The sequence below is a fragment of the Panthera pardus genome, unplaced genomic scaffold (assembly GCF_024362965.1).
Source record: "Panthera pardus isolate Hobbes unplaced genomic scaffold, ASM2436296v1 HiC_scaffold_1, whole genome shotgun sequence".
Classification (NCBI taxonomy): domain Eukaryota; kingdom Metazoa; phylum Chordata; class Mammalia; order Carnivora; family Felidae; genus Panthera; species Panthera pardus.
Window position 1 is genome coordinate 7,232,357 of NW_026526654.1, and position 22,975 is coordinate 7,255,331.

Below are 22,975 nucleotides of genomic sequence, written 5' to 3' on the forward strand. Positions count from 1 at the left end.
TTTTTCCTCCCATGCTGGGATGATGATATGATTTTTTTATCCTGTTAATGCGGTGTATCAAATGTATTTATTCGATTTGATTTCTGAAGGATAATTTTGCTGAGTAAAGTATTCTTGATTGGTAGTCTTTTTTCTCTTAGCACTTTGAATATGTAATCCCACTGCCTCCTGGCATGTAAGGTTTCTGCTGAGAAATCGCTAATAGCCTTATGAGGGTTCACTGGTAGTCACATAGTCTTTCCTCACTCTTTTTCATTCTTTTGACTTTGTTCTCTGCTGACTGGATAATCTGAGAGTTCCTGTCTTTCAATTCACTTTTTTTTTTTTGCTTGATCCATTTCCTGTCAGTGATCACTCTTGCTTTTTTCATGTCCTTCATTATACTCTTCAGCTCCAGGATTTTTGTTTAGTTAGCTTTTACTATTTCCAGCTCTTTGTTAAGCTTCTCATTTTATTCATAGAGTGTTTTTCTGATTTTATTGAATTGGCCTTTGTGTTTTTCTTGTAACTCACTTCACTGAGTTTCCTTAAAACTGCTATTTTTGAATCCACAGGTGATTCTTAAAGAGTGTTTTCTAGGGAGGAACTCCCAGATGTGGCTGAGAGGGAGGGGCTGGAGGCACTTTATGGGCTATTGCTAGGTCTACAGATTAGACTGTAGTATGTCTGCCTGTTACCTGATGCACGGGTAGGCAAGACTTTTCCTCGGTCCCTTGGAATATAGTGCTAGATTCCCACAGCTCCTGCAAAGGCAGTTTTGCCTGTGGGTGGATAAGATGCCAGTTTGTTGTAGGTGGGGAGACGCAACAACGTACATCTTGTTCAGCTATGATACTGATATCGCTCTGACATATGGGTATTTTAAAAGTAGTTTTTCCGCTAAGATATTTCCCTGATTTCTTCTTTCATGTTATATGGACCTCATGCTACTTTAAAACTTTGTTGAAGTTAAGCATTCTTATATTTAAAAGCAAAGCCAAAAATAGAGCACACATCTAGTTATTACTCCCATGTCTAAGAGTCACTGCCTTTAGGCAATGAACTCTAACTTTTTAGTGTAACCTTCAAGGTTCCTGACTGATCTCTTACTACTTGCTTCCATGTATTTTATGTTTTTTTTCCCAAGTTCCTAAAAGCTTATACTTTTTCCTTTCAAGGCACCTAGATGCCATCTGTGTAATCTTTGTGCTCACATTCTAACCTCTAAGAAAATGGTTTTCTCCCATTTCTTTCCCTGGTGACCTCTGCTGTTTATTTTCCCTCTTCAGTAAAGCCTTTCTCGTCCTCACTTACAGCTTTTCACATGTCAATTCTTACAAATCACATTGTATTCTAATTGTATATTTACCTGTGTTTGAAGCAACAGATGAGTATTTCCTTTTGTACTGTTGGTACTTCAGCACTGTTCTCTGAATTAATCAAATTAAGTCAGGTGGGTAAAATTCAGAACTTGATGAAAATTGTCTTTTTATTCTTTATCAGTAAAATTATTAGAAAACATTGCCTTTTTTATGGCTTTTTCATGGCTTTGTTTTTTTTTTTTAAGGAGGGAACCTGGTTTACATATGAAGAAGTTAAAGAAAGGTGAAAATGAAAAAGGGACATCAAAAGGATCTGTGATCACACCAGTGTTGCAGAAGACAGATTCCTTAACTGGTGGTCCACTACAAAAGAAGGATGGCAGCCATTTCAGTGAAAAGGATCAGCATGAAAGCAGGTAAAATCTATAAATTCTTTATGTGCCTGTGAAGGAATTTTAGCAGTGATTACCTTTTGTGGAAATAAAATGCTGTAGTGTAGGTAGGTCCAAGCTAAAGCAAGAAATACTCAACATATCAAACACACTGCTTGAAAAGTTGTGATGAGGGTAAGTGATTTTGTCAAGGAACAGTTTCAGTAGTCACCATGGAAGCATGGAAGATGAGTAAGTGTAAACAACTCCTTAGAGCATTTTAATTGGGAAAGGTAATAGAGAAATGGATGATAACTGAAAAAGAATGTGAATTGCAAAGGCATTTTCTTTCTCTTTTTATTTTAAGATGGGAGCTTTTAGAGTATGTATTCTGTTGGAAATGATCAATAGAGATAGACATGGTTAGTTAATTTAATTTTGTTTGTGTTTCCAAACATTAGGAAGTTTGTTGATTGTATTACATTATATTTTAAAGATTATAGTAATTGTCTTTAGTACTCTTATTCATGTGATTTTGTGCAAGAAGTTGGTTTATTCTGAATTGGTTCCACAATGGGGTATTCTCATACAATTGAATATACAGATTTAAAAATATATATGTATGTATGCAAGTGTATACACTTATATATATACTTATATATATGTATATATATATATACACTTATATACATACATATAAGAAATTATATAGCCATATATATATAAATAAATATATATATTTAAATTATATATATATTAAAATTATATATATATAAATATATATTTAAATATATATATTTAAATTATATATATATTAAATAAATATATATATTTATTTATATATATATGGCTATATAATTTCTTATATGTATGTATATGTATATTTATTATATGTATATTATATGTATAATATACATATTATATGTATATGTATATGTATATGCATAATATACAAATTATATGTATAATTTCTTATATATGTATATATAAGTATATGTGTATAAGTTCTATATCTATATATTTGTATACACACACACACACACACACACCCTTATCATAAATGTATGCAAACACTGAGGCCATTCTGAATAAAACTAAACCTTCCTTGATGCCTTTAGATATCCAGTGCCTTTGATAATATCACAAATAGCTATGATTTTGTTAGGGACTTTAAAGTATCTGGTTCTATTAAGTTAATATTATTTAGGTTCTGGGGAAAGGGGAATATTTTGTTTATTTACAATTGGAAAAGAAACTAGTAATCCATAACAGATTATTCCTTTTGGACTAGAGAGCTCTAGATTACCAAAACCATGCTTCCTGTACCAACAGTGCCATTGACACAGATTGTATGCTCAATAAGTATGTGTTGAATGTGGGAATAAACAGTGGAATGAATGAATGAATGAATGAATGCCTGTTGAGGAACTTCTCTAGAAGAAGCAAATCTTTAGTTTATTGAAAGTAGATTTCCCATCTTGCCAAGTATATAGTCTCTTAAAAAATGTGTAAGATTCAGAAATTGTTATGTATCACTATAGCTAGAAATCGAATCATAATATAGATTCATTTGCTGTCATATTAGTTAGAAACACTGGAGTATTACTTTAACCACATAGTATAAAACACATGCTTTGAAGGCACATTCCTGGGTTTGAATTCAGGGTCTGTTCTTGGCCAGCGACGAGGGCTTCTTGGGCAAGTCACTTCGACTTTCTGTGCCTCATTTTCTTCCCATGTAAAATACCTAATATAATAACCTACTTCATAGGATTGTTGTGGGGCTTCAAATACCTTGAAGACATGTAAAGTGCTCATAGTAATGCCTAGAGAGTAGCTGCATAGTGAGTCTTCAACACGTTAATATCATGATTGTTAAAAAGGGGTTCTTTCATATAGGGAGTTAACTTGCACTTTCCAAGTAGGTTTTAGTGCCAGTAAAAGCTTATTTTTAGTAAAATGACAACAACACAAACAATGGTATCATTCCTATCAAATAATGCAAGTAGCATTAGGATTTTCCTTTGCTTTTGTTAGTTTTTACCTGACGTTAGTACTTTGTTGTGCTTGCTTCAGCAGCACATATACTAGAACTGGATACACCTAATCCTTTGTTGATATTAGCAGTAGTATGTTTTCGATGTGGTTTAATGTTACTCTGTTGTTTAATCCCCTTTGTAGAAAATTAGTTTCAAATGCAGAGATTTTATATCAGAAACAATAGGTTTAGATATGCTTTGTATTTTAAGTATTTAATATTTGCCTGAAAAGAATTGTTGGGTTTTTCCAGACCTGCAAAGAAAATTTCTAAGAAAAAGAACAAGGTAAGCAAAAGAGACAATGTAATTTTATTTTATTTATTATTTATTTTATTTTTATTTTATTATATCATTTTGATACATATTTGTTAGGAATATTGTTCAGTGGCAAAAAATTACTTTATGAAAGATGTAGTGAAAAAATAGAAAATCTTCCTTTGTTGTAGAGACATTTGCTGTGAAAAAGTTACTTAGAAATACTAGCTATGGATAACAGTGTCTTTTTGATAAAAATCCGTTCTTTTAAAAAGTCTCTGTGGTTTCGCTTTTAAATGTTCATTCACTTATTTTTAAAATGTATTTTGAGAGAGAGCACGCACAAGTGGGGGAGGGGCCGAGGGAGAGGGGGAGAGAGAATCCCAAGCAGGCTCCATGCTGTCATTGTGGAGGTCAACGTGGGACTCAAACTCAGGAACCCTGAGGTCATGACCTGAGCCAAAATGGAGTCGGATGCTCAACCGACTGAGCCACTCAGGTGCCCCTGTTTTTGCTTTTATAAAAAGATGGCTATTTATCACTTCTCTACACCTAGTATATTTTATAAATATTTGGGGGACATTTTGAAATGGTATACTCATTGGTAGGTCAAAAAGCAAATTACCTCTATGGATGACCTTGTCGACTTCATTCAGTCATCTGAAACAGCTTCAGAGCATTGTGAGTTGCCTTACTCTAAGAATTTCATGTTGCTGATTGAACAACTTGGCATGGATTGTAAAGGTAGGAAGCCTTTTTACATATATTGCTGTAGTAATATGTGCACACCTTGCCTACTACTGCACCATAGAGCACTGCTGTATTATAGAGCTGCTCATCTCAGAAATATGTTTTATATTAAAATAAAAGGAGCACTATTGTATCCTCTCAGCCAAAGAGTCATCATTTCTACTGTACCTTTCTTAGTGGGAATGGCACATCTAATGTGTTTGTTAACTCTGCTTCTCTTCTGTGCCTTCACCCAGGTCAGGTCATTATTTTTCTCCTAGATGACTGAAATAACGTCAGGACTGTTTTCCCTGCCGTTCTACCTCCCAGGACCTTGGTCTACGCTGCAACCATAATTAGTATATGTTTTAAAAAATGTGTCTTTCATCATGGTACCCCCTTGCTTAAAGCATAGCTATTACTTCTCATTGCTATTAGGTTAAAGGCCACAGTCCTCTGGCTTCATCTTGTATGGTTTTACATCCTTCTTTCCGTCTGTGTCTTATCCAATGTTTTAGACGTTCTTCCTGTGAAAGAGCTTTTTGTTTCCAACAGCTTTAGTTAGGTAAACTGCACATATATGAAGTGTGTCATTTGATAGTTTTGACATATGTTTACACGTATGAAACGATAACCATAATCCAGACAGTTAACATATTCATCACCCTTAAAAATCTCATGTCCCCTTATATTCCCTTATTATGAAGCTGCCAAATTGTTTTCTAAAGGAGTTGTATGGTTTTCCATTCCCACCAGCAGTCTGTGACAGCACCAATTCCTACATACATATTCATGAACACTTAGTATTGTCAGCTTTTTAAATCCTAGCCATTCGGATGGATATTTAGTATATATCTCATTACGGTTTCAATATACATTTCCCTAATAACAGATGATGGTGAGCATATTTTCATGTGCTTGTTTGCCATCTGTGTATCTTCTTTGAATTGTCCAAGTCTTTGGTTGTTTTAAAAATTTGTTTGTTTTCTTAGTTGTTGAGTTTTCAGAATTCTTTGTATAATCTAGACACAGTTCCTTCTTATTTTGTTTTCTTTTTTTGTGGTTGTTGTTGTTGTTGTTGTTGTTTCCACTGAGGCATTTTATTTGCACATATTTATTACATCCATAGAAAAAGAATCCCAGGATTTCCCCTTCTGTGTGTTTTCATCTTGCTTCTTCATGGTCCATGACTGTAGCTGAGGTGGTCAGTATAATGAAACCAAACTGAGCAGATTATTCTGCCATTTTTCTAGATCTTTGCATTGTCCATCAATTCTGGGGCCAGTCACTCCATGCTTGCTTAACCTGCTTGTGAGTTTCACAACAATTTTCCCAACTCTGTGATCATCAATGATTTTCAATTCACCAGTGTAACCATGCTTCATCATCACAGTTAGAAAATGGACAATATCTTTGGAGCATGGCCTAGTAAGAACCTGGAGTTTGCTTCTCTTTTCAGTATTGTTATGCTTTGGGGAGCATCTGCCACGACATTCACATGCATCATGATGGTGGCACAGAAAGATGGTAGAAAGAGCTAGATACAGTTCCTTTCTCACCTCTCTTTTTTTTGCAAGGTTTTTCTTCTCCCACTCTGTGACTTTTCCTTGTCTCAACAGTGTTTTTGAAGAGCAGTTTTTCTTTTTGGTGAAGTCCAGTTTACACATTCATTTGTTCTTGTATGATTGTTGCTTTTGGTTTTCATATCTAAGAAATATTTGCATAGCACAAGGTCACAAAGCTTTTATCTCATGCTTTCTTTTAGAAGTTTTATAGTTTTGGGTCTTACATTTAGATCTATTACCCATTTTATATTCTTTTTTATTTGTGATACAGAGTACGGATACAAGTTCATTCTTTTGCATATGGATATCTAGATGTTCCAGCACCATTTATTGAAAAGGCTGTGTTTTCTCCACTTTATGCCATTGTTCCTTTGTCATAATCAGTTGGCCACATATGTGAGGGTTTAAGTATGGGCTCTATTCTGTCTCATTGATCTCTTTGTCCATCTTTGTACCAATATTATGCTGTTTTAATCACTGCCAGTTTATAAGGATTTTTGAAATCAGGTAGTGTTTGTCGTCCTGCTCTGTTCTTTTCAGTGTTCTGCTACTCTGGATCCTTTGCATTTCCACGTGAATTTTAGAATCAGTTTGTCTGTTTCTGTTTTTTATTTTCAGTGCAGTTGTAAATAATATCTTAAATTTAAGTTTTTTTAATGTTTACTCTTGAGAGAGAGACAGAGCATGAGTTGGGGAGGGAAGGAGAGAGAGGTAGACACAATCTGAAGTTGGCTCCAGGCTCCAAGCTATCAGTACAGAGCCCGAAATGGGGCTTGAACTCACCAACGGTGAGATCATGACCTGAGCCTGAGCCCTGTGCTTAACCAACTGAGCCACGCAGATGCCCCGAAATTTTAATTTTTGATTCTTTATAGCTAATATATAGAAATACAGTTGATTTTTTGTGTAATGATTCTGTATCCTCCAACCTTGATAAATTTATATGTATAGATATATTCAATATTAGAGAGACTACATGAGCAGCGGAGAGGGGCAGAGAGAGAGAGAGAGAGAGAGAGAGAGAGAGAGAGAGAGAGAGAATCTTAAGTAGTCTTCATGCTCAGTGCAAGCCTGACATAGGGCTCCATTCCATGACTCTGGGATCATAGCCTGAGCTGAAATCAAGAGACAGACACTCAACCGACTGAGTCATCCATGTGCTATGATAAATTCATTTATTAATTCTAGTAGCATTTTTCTTAATGCTGTCAGATTTTCTACATAAGCAAAGGTCATAAAAATTCATTTTTAACTACTATTTTACTAGCAATGCTAAATACTGTAGACTTGTAGCCAATACATTCACAACTAATCAGCTTTTCCATTGTACTATAAGAGCAGCCAATAGATACTGCATAAATTAATGGACATGGCTGTATTTTGATAAAATTTAATTTACCAAAACAAGTAACGTGGCCCATAGGCTGGAGTTTGCCAACTTCTATTTTGTGACCATGTGATTGCTAAGAGACAGTTTCACTTCATTTTCTATCTGGATGTCCTTTGTCGCTTTATCTTCTTTGATTGCATTGGCTAGAACTGCTGGTATAGTGCTGAACAGAAGAAGTCATTCAGTGAATGTCATTCCTGTCTTCTTCCTGATCTTACAAGAAATGCATTCAGTTTTTCACCATTATATATAACGTTAGCTGTAGAGTTATCATGACTTGTTTTGTTTTGTTTTGTTTTAAATCATATTGAAGTTCCCTTGTATTCCAGGATTGCCGAAAGTTTTTATCTGGAATGGATGTTGAATTTTGACAAGGAACTTATTTTATCTACGGAGATAGATACGGTTTTTGAATCTTAAACCAACTCTGCATTTCTGGGATAAACCCCATTTGGTAACAACAAATTATCCCTTAGTGTATTGTTAGATTCCCCCCCCACACACACACACACGGCTGTAGTTTAATTAATTAATTAATTAATTAATTAAATATAATTTATTGTCAAGTTAGCTAACGTACAGTGTATACATCGTGCTCTTGGCTTTGGGAGTATATTCCCATGATTCATTACTTACATACCACACCCAGTGCTCATCCCAACAAGTGCCCTCCTCAATGCCCATCACCTACTCTCCCCTTTCCCCCACCCCTCCATGAACCTTCAGTTTGTTCTCTGTATTTAAGAGTTTCTTATGGTTTGCCTCCCTCTCTGTTTGAAACTATTTTCCCCCTTCTATTCCCCCATGTTCTTCTGTTAAGTTTCTCGAAATCCACATATGAGTAAAAACATATGATATCTGTTTTTCTCTGACTGACTTATTTCACTTCACATAGTACCCTCCAGTTCCACCCATGTTGTTGCAAATGGCACGATTTCATTCTTTCTCATTGCCAAGTAATATCCATTGTATATATAAACCACATCTTCTTTACCCATTCATCAGTTGATGGACATTTGGGTTCTTTCCATAATTTGGTGATTGTTGATAGTATAAACGTTGGGGCACATGTGCCCCTATGAATCAGCACTCCTGTATCCCTCGGATATATGCCTAGTAGTGCAATTGCAGGGTTGTAAGGTAATTCTATTTTTAATTTTTTGAGGAACCTCCACACTGTTTTCTGGAGCAGCGGCACCAACGATGCATTCCCACCGACAGTGCAAGAGAATTCCCATTTCTGCACATCCTCACCAATGTCTGTTGTTTCCTGAGTTGTTAATTTTATCTACCCTGACCGGTGTGAGGTGGTATCTCAATGTGGTTTTGATTTGTATTTCCCCGATGATGAGCGACGTTGAACATCCTTTCATGTGCCTGTTGGCCATCTGGATGTATTCTTTGGAAAAGTGTCTATTCATGTCTTCTGCCCATTTCTTCCCTGGATTATTTGTTTTTCGGGTGTTGAGTTTGGCCAATTCTTTCTAGAGTATGGGTACTAATCCTTTACCTGATATGTCATGTGCAGATATCTTCTCCCATTCCGTTGGTGCCTTTTAATTTTGTGGATGGTTTCCTTTGAAGTGCAGAAGCTTTCTACCTTGATGAGGTCCCAAGAGTCCAGTTTTGCTTTTATGTCCCTTGCCTTCAGAGATGTGTTGAGAAGAAGTTGCTGTAGCCAAGGTCAAAGAGGTTGTGGCCTGTGTTCTCCTCTAGGGTTTTGATGGTTTCCTCTCTCACATTGAGGTCTTTCATCCATTTTGAGTTTATGCACGGTGTAAGAAACTGGTCCTGTTTCATTCTTCCGCATGTTGCTGTCCAGCACTCCCAGCACCATTTGCTAAAGAACCTATCTTTTTTCCGTTGGATACTCTTTTCTGCTTTGCCAAGGTTTAGTTGGCCATACATTTGTGGGTCCATTTCTCGATTCTCTATTCTATGCCATTCGCCTTTGCGTCTCTTTTTGTGCCGATAGTATACTCCCTTGATGATCGCAGCTTTGTAGTAGAGGCTAACGTCTGGGATTGTGATGCCTCCAGCTTTGGTTTTCTTTTTCAACATTACTTTGGCTATCTGGGATCTTTTGTGGTTCCATACAAATTGTAGGATTGTTTGTTCTAGCTCTGAGAAGAATGCCGGTGCAACGTTGATTGGGATTGCACTGAATGTGTAATTGCTTTGGGTCGTTATCGACATATTTACAATATTTCTTCTTCCAGTCCATGAGCATAGAATGTTTTTCCATTTCTTTGTGTCTTCTTTAATTTCTTTGATATGTTTTCTATAGTTTTCAGGATACAAATCTTTTATAGCTTTGGTTAGGTTGATTCCTAGGTATCTTATGGTTCTTGGTGTAATTGTAAATGAGCTCAGTTTCTTGATTTCTCTTTCTGTGGCTTCATTATTGGTATATAGAAGTGCAATCAATTTCTGTGTGTTGATTTTGTATCCTGTGACTTTGCTGAATTCATGTATCAGTTGGAGCAGCTTTTTGGTGGAGTCTTTTAGGTTTTCCATGTAGAGTATCATGCCATCTGCGAAAAGTGAAAGTTTAACTTCTTCTTTGCCAATTTGGATGTGTTTTATTTCATTTTGTTGTATGATTGCTGAGGCTAGGCCTTCCAACACTATGTTCAACAACACTGGTGAGAGTGGACGTCCCTTTTGTGTTCCTTATCTTCGGCGGGCAGGGTAGGGGGGAAGTTCTCTGTTTCTCCCCATTGAGGATATTCGCAGCAGGCTTCTCATATAAGGCTTTTATGATGTTAAGGTATGTTCCTTGTATCCCAACTTTCTTGAGGGTTTCTTATTAACAAAGGATGCTGTATTCGGTCAAATGTTTTTCTGTATTTATTGACAGGATCATATGAATGATCATATCTTTTCTTCTATTAAGGTGATGTATCATTTTGATTGATTTGCGAATATTGAACCAGCCCTGTAGCCCAGGAATGAATCCCACTTGATCATGGTGAAGAATTCTTTCATATACTGTCGAATTGGATTTGCTAGTATCTTGTTAAGAATTTGGCATCCATGTTCATCAGGAATATTGGCCTGTCATTCTCCTTTTTAGTGGGGTCTCTATCTGTGTTGGGAATCAAGGTAATGCTAGCTTCATAGAAAGAGTCCGGAAGCTTTTCTTCCATTTCTTTGTTCAACAGCTGGAAAAGAATCGGTATTAACTCTGCTTTAAATGTCTTGTAGAATTCCCCTGGGAAGACTTCTGGTCCAGGACTCATATTTGTTGGGAGATTTTTGATAACTGATTGAATTTCTTTGCTGGTTATGGGTCTGTTCAAATTTTCTATTTCTTCCCATTTGAGTTTGGGTACTGTGTGGTTGTCTAGGTATGTGTCCATTTCTTCCAGGTTGTCCAGTTTGTTGGCATATACATTTTCGTAGTATTCTCTAATAGTTGTATTTCTGTGGTGTTGATTGTGGCCTCTCCTTTTTCATTCGTGATTTTATCTATTTGGATTCTCTTTTCTTTTTGAGAAAGCTGGCTAGGGGGTTATCAAGTTTATTTATTCTTTAAAAAAAACAGCTCTTAGATTCATTGATCTGTTCTACTATTTTTTTTTTTGTTTTTACGGGTTTTTCTTTTGGATTCTATAGTGTTTATTTCTGCTCTAATCTTTATTATTTCTTCTAATGGCTGTAGGGTTTCTTTGCTGTTCTTCTTCTAGTTTCTTTAGGTGTGAGGTTCGATTTTGTATTTCGGATTGTTCTTATTTCTTGAGAAAGGCCTGGATGGCGATGTGTTTTCCTTTTAGGGCTGCCTTTGCTGCATCCCAAAGGTGTTGGACTGTCATGTTTTCATTTTCATTTGCCCGTATATATATTTTTTAATTTTGCCTTTCATCGTCTGGTTGACCCATTCTTTCTCCAGTAGGATGTTCTTCAACCTCCATGCATTTAGAGGCTTCCCAAACTTTTTCTTTTGTTTGATTTCAAGTTTCATAGTGTTGTGATCTGAAAATACGCATGGTATGATCTCAGTTCTTTTATATTTATGGAGGGCTGTTTTGTGACCCACTGTGTGATCTGTTTTGGAGAAGGTTCCACGTGCACTCGAGAAGAATGTGTATTCTGCTGCTATTGGATGAAAAGTTCTGAATAGATCTGTCAAATACATCTGGTCCAGCGTATCATTCAGGGCCTTTGTTTCTTTACCAATTTTGTGCCTAGGTGATCTGTCCATTGTTGTTAGGGAGTATTTAAGTCACCTACAATTTCCATATGATTATCAATAAGATTGCTTCGGTTTGTGATTAATCAATGTATATATTTGGGGGCTCTCAAGTTGGGGGCACCAACATTTACAATTGTTAGCTCTTCTTGATGGATAGATCCCTTACTTATGATATACTGCCCTTCGCCATCTCTTGTTAGAGTCTTTGGTTTAAAATCTCATTTGTCTGATCTAAGTATGGCTACCCCAGCTTTCTTTTGACTTCCAGTAGCATAATACATGGTACTCTATCCCCTAACCTTCAATCTAATGGTGTCCTCATGTCTCAAATAAGTCTCTTGTAGACAGCATATAGATGGATTTTGTTTGTTTTTTAATCCATTCTGATACCCTGTGTGTTTTGATAAGGGCATTTAGTCCCTTCACTTTCAGAGTGATTATTTAAAGATATGGATTTCATGTCATTGTGTTGTCTGGAGCTTTCATGCTTGTGGTGATGTTTCTGGTCCTTTGTAGCCTTGACAACATTCCACTCACAGAGTCTCCTTAGGATCTCCTGCAGGGCTGGTTTAGTGGTCATGAGCTCTTGTAGTTTTTGGTTTTCTGGGAAAGCCTATCTCTCCTTCTATTCTGAGTGACATCCTTGCTGGAGAAAGGATTCTTAGCTGCATATTTTCCTATTCAGCACATGGACTTTTTCCTACCATCACCTCCTGGCCTGCCAAGTTTCAGCGGGCAGGTCTGCTACTACCCATATGTGTCTACCCTTGTAGGTTAAGGCCCGTTTGTCCCTTGCTGCTTTCAGAATTCTCTTTTCTCTTTGTAACTTGCCACTTTCACTATGATATGCTGTGGAGAAGACCTATTCTTATTGAATCTGAAGGGAGTTTTCTGTGCCTGCTGGATTTGGATGTCTGCTCTCTTCTCCAGATTAGGGAGGTTCTCACCTATAATTTGTTCAAGTAAACCATCTGCCCTTTTCTCTCTCTCTCTCTCTTATGCTGGAACTCTTATGATCCAGATATTATTACATTTCATCGAATCACTTAGTTTTCTAATACTCCCCTCATGGTCTAATATTTTATTAGCACTCTTTTTCTTGGCTTCGTCATTTTCCATAATTTCATCTTCTATGTCACTTATTCTCCCCTCTGTTTCCTCCATCTTTGCTGTTACTGCACCTAGTTTATTTTGCATCTTATTTACAGTATTTCTTAATTGCTGTGACTATTTCTTACTTCCTTGATCCCTGCAGCAATAGATTCTCTGCTGTCTTCTATGCTTTTTTGTAAGCTCAGCTGTTAACCTTACAACTATTGTTCTAACTTCTTGAACCGATATATTGTTTATATCTGTTTTGAGCAATTCTCTAGCTCTAATTTATTCCTGGAGTTTCTTTTGAGGAGAATTCTTCCATTTCATCAGTGTTCGGTACTTTATGTGTTTTTCTATTTGTCGTGTGTCCTGCACCTGTGAGCACTACTATCTTAAAAAGGGGTCATATACTATCCAGGGCCTGGCCCTTCAACAGGTATCTTTGGAGTGTGTTTCATGCTCTCTGTTTTTGTGACTCTGGTTGCTTTATTTCCCTACTCATATTGGTGGGTTGGCCATTCCAGCCGGTGTGCTTAGATTTGTTCATAATGTAACCTTGGAAAAGAATTTAAACACTGGGGGGGGGGGTGATGGAAGATGCCTTATCTCAAACAAAGGGGGAAATGACAGGGGCAAAGGAAAAGAGAAGAAGACAAAAAAATTGACCAGGCAGAGAATCAGAGAAACTATACAACTTAATCCAGGCAGGGAAGAGAGAGAGAGAGAGAGAGAGAGAGAGAGAGAGAGAGAGAGAAAGGAAAATAAGAAGGAGATACAGAAGAGGTGCAGAAAGAATAGATTAAAAATCTCCATGACCTGGCAAGTTGTCCCCATGGGCCCTTGGAGATGTTTATGTCACTCCGTAGCCCGGATTCCTAGATTTCCACATCATCTTGCCTCACTGCTGTGTTTGAGGGATGTGGTCATTTCAGGTACCCCTACTTCTCTGCCATGTTGACACACACCCCTCTTTAATGTAGTGTTGACTTGATTTGTGGATGTTTTCTTCAGAAATTGGACTCCCATGCTTATGACAGAATTTTCTTTCTTATAGTATCTTTGTCTAGTTTTGGTTTCAGGTAATGCTAGCCTTATAGAATGGGGTGAGAAATATTTCTCCTCTCCATTTTGGGGGAAGACTTTGTGTAGAATAGATAACATTTCTTCCTAAAGTGTTGGATGAATTTACTAGTGTAGCCACTTGGCCCTGGAATTGTTTTCTGTGGAAAGATCTTTATCTAAGACTTTAGTTTCTTTTATACATATAGAGTTAGTTAGTTTATCTGTTCTTTTTTTCCTTTATTTTATTGTATTTTATTTTTTTATTTTATTTCATTTCACTTCATTTCATTTCACTTCACTTCATTTCATTTCATTTCATTTCATTATTTCATTTCAGTAATCTTTACACCCAACATGGGGCTTGAACTCACAATCCAGAGATCAAGAGTCACATGCTCTACCAACTGAGCCAGCCAGGCACCCTTTACTCTTGATTGAGCTTTGATAATTTCTGTCTTTCACGGGAGTTACCCACTGCATCTGAGTTGTCAAATTAATTATATAAAGTTCATAATACTCCTTTGTTATTTTTTTAGTATCTGTGAATCTCCAGTAATGTTAGTTACATTACTAATTTCGGATATATTGTTAATACTTCCCTTGTTTCTCTTCATTTTGGGATCAGTCTTGGTAGAAATTGATCCCTTTTTTCACCTCCTGAAAGCATTTGGTTTCATTAATTATTCTCTATCATTTTTCTGCTTTCTTTCATGTGATTTTTGTCTTTGAGTTTTATTAGTTCCTTTCTTCTGTTTGGTTTGGGTTTAATTTGTTTTCATTTTCTAGTTTCAAAAGGTGGAACCCAATGTCATAGATTTCAGACCTTTCTTCTTCCTCATCCTCTTTTTCCTCTTCTTCTTCTTTTTCCTATCCTTCTTCCTCCTCTTCTTCTTCCTTCTCCTCCCTCCTCCTTCTCCTCTCCTCCTCCTCCTCCTCCTCCTTCTTCTTCTTCTTCTTCTCCTTCTTCTTCTTCTTCTCCCTTTCCCACTCTGTCTCCCTCTCCCTCTCCTCCTTCTCTCCACTTCCCCTTCCTCTTTCCTCCTCCTCCTCTTCTCTTCTTCTCCTTCTCCTTCCTCTTCTTCATCTTCTTCTTCTTCTCCCTTTCCCTCTCCATCTCTCTGTCCTCCTTCCCTCCTCTTCCTCCTTCCTCCTCCTCCTCTGTCTTCTTCTGTCTCCTCTTTCCTCCTCCTCCTCCTCCTCTTCTTCTGCTCCTCCTCCTTCCCTCCTCGTTCTCCTTCTTCTTCTTCTTCTTCTTCTTATTCTTATTCTCCCTTTCCCTCTCCATCTCTCTGTCCTCCTTCCCTCCTCTTCCTCCTTCCTCCTCCTCCTCTGTCTTCTTCTGTCTCCTCTTTCCTCCTCCTCCTCCTCCTCTTCTTCTGCTCCCCCTCCTTCCCTCCTCCTCCTTCTTCTTCTTCTTCTTCTTCTTCTTCTTCTCCTTTTCCCTCTCCATCTCCCTCTCCTTCTCCCCCTTCCCTCCTCTTCCTCCTCCTTCCTCCTCTTTCTCTTCTTTTTCTTCTTCTTCTTCTTCTTCTTCTTCTTCTTCTTCTTCTTCTAGATACTGTAGAAATCTATTGGCAATATTTTACCAAAATTTTTCTCAATTGTGAAAAATTCACATCAGTTCTTCAACCTTTAGAAAGAAAAAAGAAGAAAATCTCTTTACTATAATACACCATGAAAATAGGCTATCTGCTTGCCACATTGTGTGTGTGTGTGTGTGTGTGTGTGTGTGTGTGTGTGGTTGTTTTAATTAAACTATGGCCATAATCCATTTCACACAATTTTTAAGACAGGTAACTAAATACCAAATTATTTCCTTTCAGTCCAGCCACAAACTTTAAGGAATAGACCCTAGACATGTATGTACGTGACAGAGCAGGCTCCTGGTTGAGCCAGGCAGCTTTAGTATCATTTCCAGGGGTCAGCAATCTATGGCCCATGGACTGAATGTGGCTTGGCTTGTTTGTGTATGGCCCTGAGGTAAGAAAAGTTTTAGATTTTTTAAAGGGTTGTAAACAAAGCAAAAACAAAGTACTATGTGACAAAAGTACATGGTCTACAAAGGTTAAAATATTTACAGTTTGGCCTTTTACAGAAAAAGCTTGCAGACCCTTCATTTATACCAATGTTGTACAGAATTCAGACGGTGCAATTACAATTCTGAGATAATGTTCCTTTATTCTGACCCAGAATGTAGCAACATCCTACAAAGATGATCCTCTGATGTCATGGGTTAGAATTCCTTTTCTCTTTTTTCTTCATCTTCACATCATTAAACTTCATCCTTATCTCTCTCTCCATGAGTGTGGAGATTTTTCAATTTTTCATTTAGTAAGGCAGCAATTGCTTTGGCATCTCTGGCATCTATTTGCTCTCCCCAAATGTTTCTCTTTGCTTTTTCATAGGGATAACATTTAACAGTCGGATAGGCTCTGATGCCAGCTTTCTGGCATGTTTGAGCCTAAGCCTTACAGTCTATTTTTCCAGCTTTCACTTTTCCTTTCATCATCTTAGCCAAGAGCTTAAACTCTGGAGCAAAATTTTGGCAAGGTCCACACCAAGGAGCATAGAATTCAATCACCCGGTGATTTTTCCCTTGTATAACTTTTTCATCGAAAGCTGAGTCATTAGATTTGTGGATGCTTGAGGTAGAAATGCCGTACCCCAAATCTCTCTTCTAGCCATTGTAACTGTGATACTGAAAAGCTTTATTTGGTTTTGGGGGAGGGGAATCTTATCTCAGGGTATCTCTGAACATTTTCTTGGGCACAAAAAGAATGATACTGTTGGCAGTCTATACTGCCCACAGTAACTCTCCAGTTAGTGTCCGGGCCATTCTTTTCGATTCTGGCATTAGGACTTGACATGGATGACACCATGGGAGTAGAAGTCAACCATCCAGACTTCATCATGGTTTCTTTGTTTAGCTAGTTCATTGAAAGTGGTGGGTGTCAGGGAGGTCACTGAAGGTTCCTAAGATCCTCTATGAATTCCAAGATCTGTTGTTCAGCAGAGTGATGTCCTTCTTATTCATAAACCTCGGATTGGTTGAATACCACTGTTGTTGGATCCGCCTGAATGTTACACGTGTTACAGGGTCCCTCGTGAACCGTACCATCTAGTGTACCAAACTAAAGCTGACCACGCAGATGCTTTGATGCTTTTTGTATCTCTGGCAATAAAGCTTGACATGGTGGACACCATGGCACAAACAAATCAACAAGCCACGGTTCCTATAATCGGCAGGAACATTTTGAGGTCCAAGTGTGGCAACATGAGAATTACCACTTTCTTTGGCAAAGGGTAGTATATCATATAGAATCTTCTTTCCATGATGAATTTCATATTCTTTGGTTCCTTGTCCTTTAAATACTGCTAGACATGGCTGAAATACAGAGAGATTACTACAGATGTCTGGCGCAGAGGGACAGTCAGCCTTGCCAACTTGAATATGTTCACTTTTGAGTGGAGTTTTTAGTTCCCTCAACTCAGGATCATTTGGATTTTCATGTTTTCCGAAACTAAACGATAAAAGCCACCGATGATGCGCCAATCGATCCGTTAGCGTATTTGCCAAAAGTAGCTCAAAATCTGGAAGACTATGCATGATTTCCAAATATATTTCTCGAGCATCCAATGAATTAAGGAACAAAACACTGCTTTTCTCTCTGTTATTTAATGTGGCGCCAGAGGAAAATAGGCAGTAGTACTTGTCATAATATCCAGACTTTTACAAAGTTTGTCCTGGGTGGCACAGTCCGTCCATCCTACATTAACAAGACCATCCAACATGCCCCTGAGCCTGAGTCGTGTCTATGAAGTTAAACAATCTCCTCCTTTGCAACAAAAAGTGATCAGCTGGCCAATACCAGCAGCAAAAGCAGTTTCTATGGAGTGAACACAATTTCCTGTCCATAATTCCATCACTGTGTTTCTAACGCGCTGCATGGTGAAAGTCACCAAACTTTCCTTTGATCTGTCCCTGTGATATTTCACTGTGGCCGTTCCAGACCTAAAAAGGAAGAGGCTGGGAGATCCGTTGACTCCTTTCATTCAGCAAAACATTCTATCATCACCACAGTTAACAGCACCAATTTGAAGTAATCCATCTACTTCTTTAGCACAGTCTCTCCATGTGGGAGCTAATTCATGGCAGTGTGAACATCCTGGGGAGTAAAAGTTCACAAACCACAGTTCTCCAGAATGAACAGCAGCATCCAATTCTCTTCTAGTCAATGTCATGCTTTCAAGATCATCATCATAAATACCAAAATCATAACGATCATAATCCCAGCTTTCATACGGGCCACCTTCTGGATCATCTGCAAGTCCCTTTTCTCCGTATTTGTCATACTTTTCCCACAGATCTTCATCTTTGAGTACTTCATATGCTCTATTTATTTTTGAAAATCACTCTGTACGTTAGGATTATTCATTTGGTTGGTAGGTTGGTTGGTTGGTTATTTATTTATTTATTTATTTAGTGTTTATTTACTATTGGGAGAGACAGAGATGGAATGCAAGTGGCTTGGGGCAGAGAGAGTGGGAGACACAGAATCCAAAGCGGGCCCCTGGCTCCGAGCCATCAGCACAGAGCCCGACGTGGGGCTCTAACACACGACCTGTGAGATCATGACCCGAGCGAGCGGAAGTTGGACGCTCAAGTGACTGAGCCACCCAGGCGCCCAGGGTTATTCGTTTTTGTTTTTTGTTTTTTGTTTTTTATCAGGATGTAACTTCAATGCCAACTTCGTGAAAGCTTGCCTTATCTCTCTACTGTTTGCAGTCCTGGATACTCCAAGTAAACTGTAAAAATCCTGATCTGTGCCCACTAAAATGGCCATATACACGTTTAGGAAACAGAATGACCCTTTTCAGGTCCCGGACATAGTCATTTTCGTTGAAGCAGACTCCCATTCTTTCTCTGATACATGTTCTGATGAAAGTGGACATTCAGATATACAGCTGGTTCCAACTGAGAGAATATGCAGGTTTGAGAACTTGTGTTCACGTTACCCCAAGAGCGAATCAAGCATCGTGAAATTTTCCCAAAATGTCAATCTGTGTAGGCTCAGTAATCTCCACTTCCTCAGATCACAAAAGATATCAAAATACTTTCAGGAATCTAACCTTCTTAACATTCTGTTTCTCCTTTCTTCCTTTAATCCTAAATGTCTAAATCTTCTCCTTACCTGCGAATGGTCTCTGGCTCATTTCTAACTCCTTGTCATGCAACCAAAACATACGTTTGTAAAGTATAGAGGTGGAGGTAACAAATATTCAGACTAAAATAAGCAACCAGAGGAAAATTGAGAACATATTGTCCAATACCACCATGGGACAAGTGGTTCTCCTAGGGGTCGTTCTCAGCATGGGTGTGGTGGACTTGATCTGCGCCACGCTTCAGGGCCAGGTAGAAACTGCCGGTAAACGCAATAGGAAGGATTTCTGGCTGCCATCAGCCCAGAATAGGATGTGGGGAGAGGGGAAGGATGGGGACATCCCATGAAAGAGACTGCTGGCATATGAAGTCTCCGGCAAGACTAGGGTGAAAAGAGCCTGAGTAACTTTGGCTTAAGTGAGAGAAAGTGTCGCAAGAAGGTGGGAAGCGAAGTCGGAAGAAGGGTGATGATGTAGGTAGTGAGAAAAAGATGGGGAGCTACAACACAAAACCCATGGCAGGGGCGGAGAGGAAGGGAGGGGAGACAGGTGCACAGGCATTGGGCTCTCCCTTCCAGAAGGGCCATGCCTCTGCCACCGCCGCAGCCTCCCGCTCCAGCAGAGCCTGGGGCCCGGCCCATGCCCACCTCAGTCTAGGGGGGGTCGCCTCCTACAGCTACTCCCCCACCTTCAAATCCCGGCAGGTAGCGGACCCCGCCCCCACCCACCCAAGTCCTGCTGTGGGCGTGTGAACAAAGCACCTGCTCTCCAGCCACTGCCAGGGTGGGGCGGGGCAGGGCAGGGTGCCTTGGGAAGCCGGGCGAGGAGCCACAAAGGCAGCAAGGAGCATCGCACTTCCCTCTTCTTTTTTAATGTATACATTCAGTGCTATAAGTCTTCATGTGAGTGCTACTAAAGCAGGACTCTACAAATTCTACTATGTTTTCATTTTCATTCAGTTCAGAATCCTCTCTAATTTTTTTTTCTTTTTTCATTACTTCTTTGACCCAGGGTCGATGTGTTTCGATGTGTTCTGTAGTGCACAAATAGTTGAGTATTTTCCAGAGATATTTTTGTGCTTGATTTCTGATTTGATTGCTTAGTGGTCAGGGAACACACTATTATGACTTCAGGCCTCTTGACTTCTTCCTTTTATTAAGATTTATTTTTTACCCAGAACATAGTCTTTTTTGGTAAGTGTTCCATAGATCCTTGAGAAGAATAGTGGCGGCCAAGTCTACTATGCCCTGGCTGATGTTGAGATTATTGAAATATCAGACTATAATTGTGAATTTGCCTATTTCTCTTTTCAGTTCTATCAATTTTTGCTTCATGTACTTTGAAGCTATTAACAGATACATGAACATTTAAGATTGCTCTTAATTGACCCTTTTATGGGGCGCCTGGGTGGCTCAGTAGGTTAAGCGGCCGACTTCGGCTCAGAGGGTCACGATCTCGCGGTCCGTGAGTTCGAGCCCCACGTCGGGCTCTGGGCTGATGGCTCAGAACCTGGAGCCTGCTTCCGATTCTGTGTCTCCCTCTCTCTCTGCCCCTCCCCCGTTCATGCTTTGTCTCTCTCTGTCTCAAAAATAAATAAAACGTTAAAAAAAATTAATTGACCCTTTTATGATTATACAATGACCTGTTGTTTATTGCTGGTAATAATTTTTTTTGCTTGAAACTGTTTTGTCTGCTATTCATATAGCCACTCTAGCTCAGCCTTCTTTGGTCAAGTGTTAGTGTGGTATATCATATTTCTGTCTTTCGAACAAATTTCTGTCTTGACATTTAAAGTGCATTTTGTATAGGTGGCATATAGTTGAGTCTTCCTTTTTTATCCATTCTGACAGTCTGCGTTTTAGTTGAGGCTTTTAGACCGTTTTCATTTACTGTGATGTTTTTTTTTCAATATATGAAATTTATTGTCAAATTGGTTTCCATACAACACCCAGTGCTCATCCCAAAAGGTGCCCTCCTCAATACCCATCACCCACCCTCCCCTCCCTCCCACCCCCCATCAACCCTCAGTTTGTTCTCAGTTTTTAAGAGTCTCTTATGCTTTGGCTCTCTCCCACTCTAACCTCTTTTTTTCTATTTTCCTTCCCCTCCCCCATGGGTTTCTGTTAAGTTTCTCAGGATCCACATAAGACTGAAAACATATGGTGTCTGTCTTTCTCTGTATGGCTTATTTCACTTAGCATCACACTCTCCAGATCCATCCACGTTGCTACAAAGGGCCATTTACTGTGATTTTTGAGATAGTTGATTTGAATATGTCATCATGCTGTTTGATTTGCATTTGTCCTATCTGCTCCTTGTTCCCGTTCTCTTCTTTTTCCGCTTTCTTTTAATCGAGTAATTTTTATGATTCAGTTTTATCCATTTATTTATTTATTCATGTATTCATTTATTCATTTATTTATCTAGGCTTCCTAGCTAGAACTTTTCAGTTTTGCTGCTTTAGTGGTTGGTTTAGGGTTTATAGTCTATGGCTTCAGCATCACAGTCTCCCTTCCAGTAATGTTATACCACATCGTATAGAGTTTAGGCAAATCACAAGAGTTGACTTCCATTTCTTCTTTCCTAGACATATCCTTCCTGGGTCAGTGGAATTATAGTTTTCATGAGGTTTAGGAAGATTTGGGCCATTTTTTTTTCCTGTCCCTGTCCCCTGCCTCTTTGGGCAATTGTATATTTCCCAGTTGAAGTTTTCTCCCAGGTTTCCTATGTTAAACTTCAGTCTTTTGTTTTGTGAGGTCTAATATGTGTTTATTCCTACCCATCGTATTGTTCATGGCTAACATAATTTACATCTCTGTAAGTGCTATTTGGTTTTTAAAACAATAGCTTCCATGCCTCTAGTTATCTTTTCATGCTTTGTTTGGAGATATAGTTAAGTTACTTACAAACAGTTGGATCCTTTAGTCTTGCTCTTACGAATTATTGGATGAATCCAGAGTGGTGATCAGCCTATGGCAAATTATGAGTTTTTCTATCTTAGCTAATGTGAATAGATACTGTCCCTCGTGCTGTGGTAGCACCAGTCAGTGTTTCCTCTACTCTTTTCAGATTTTTTTTCCCTTGATGACTTCCTTCCATGTATGCACTGGTTGTTACTCTGCTGAATAGCCAAAGGGGACCCTGTGCAGATGCCCAGGGTTCTTTCTGTGTCCTGCTTTCTCCTCTCTTGGATGCTGACCTGTCGTCTCTATCTGCCTTGACTTCACCAGACTCTCAGTTTTGCCACCTTGACTCAAGGAGTCTGGTGAAATCTACTTAAATCATATATGTCTCTTGTGTCGTAGCCTGAAAACTCTCTCAAGGCAGTGAGCTTGGGCATACGTGTTAGGCTAACGTGTTTTGTTTTCAGGGATCATTGTCCTTCATTGTCTGAAGTTCTGTGTCTTGAAAATCATGTTAAAATTGTATTTTGTCTGTTTTGTTTTTGCTTGCTTCAGGTAGGAAGATCAATCAGTACGTGTTACCCCATCTTGGCCAGAAGCAGATTACAGTGGAACTTCAGCACATGCTCTAGACTGTCGAGTGTGCTTGTCTTCCTCCTTTGCTTAATTGTCTCCTGCTCATCCTTCATTCCTCAGTATATTTATCTCTTCCTCAGGGACATCTATCTTCCTTGGGCCCAATCTAGATCAAGTTATGATCACAGAACTCTGTCTTCTAATAGGAACTATCTGAATTTAGAATTACCATTTGAGTTGTCTTTCTCCTTCACTAGACTTTAAGCTAATCGAGAGCCAGGGGTCTTCTCTATTGTATCTGTAGAGCTGAGTATAACATCTTCCATTGAAGGTA

The 22,975-nt window shown here is 38.6% G+C and overlaps 1 protein-coding gene and 1 pseudogene across 1 annotated transcript in view; one reads left to right on the forward strand and one right to left on the reverse strand.

Annotated features, from left to right (window-relative positions):
- The window catches only part of LOC109257159 (ankyrin repeat domain-containing protein 26-like), a 90,956-nt gene that overhangs the window by 26,776 nt on the left and 41,205 nt on the right, over nucleotides 1–22,975 (forward strand). Inside the window, 3 exon segments of the mRNA XM_053901549.1 lie at nucleotides 1,547–1,717; nucleotides 3,963–3,996; nucleotides 4,575–4,710. Coding sequence (XP_053757524.1) covers nucleotides 1,547–1,717; nucleotides 3,963–3,996; nucleotides 4,575–4,710 — 341 coding nt within the window.
- LOC128778239 (dnaJ homolog subfamily C member 10-like) lies at nucleotides 16,275–18,919 on the reverse strand (annotated as a pseudogene).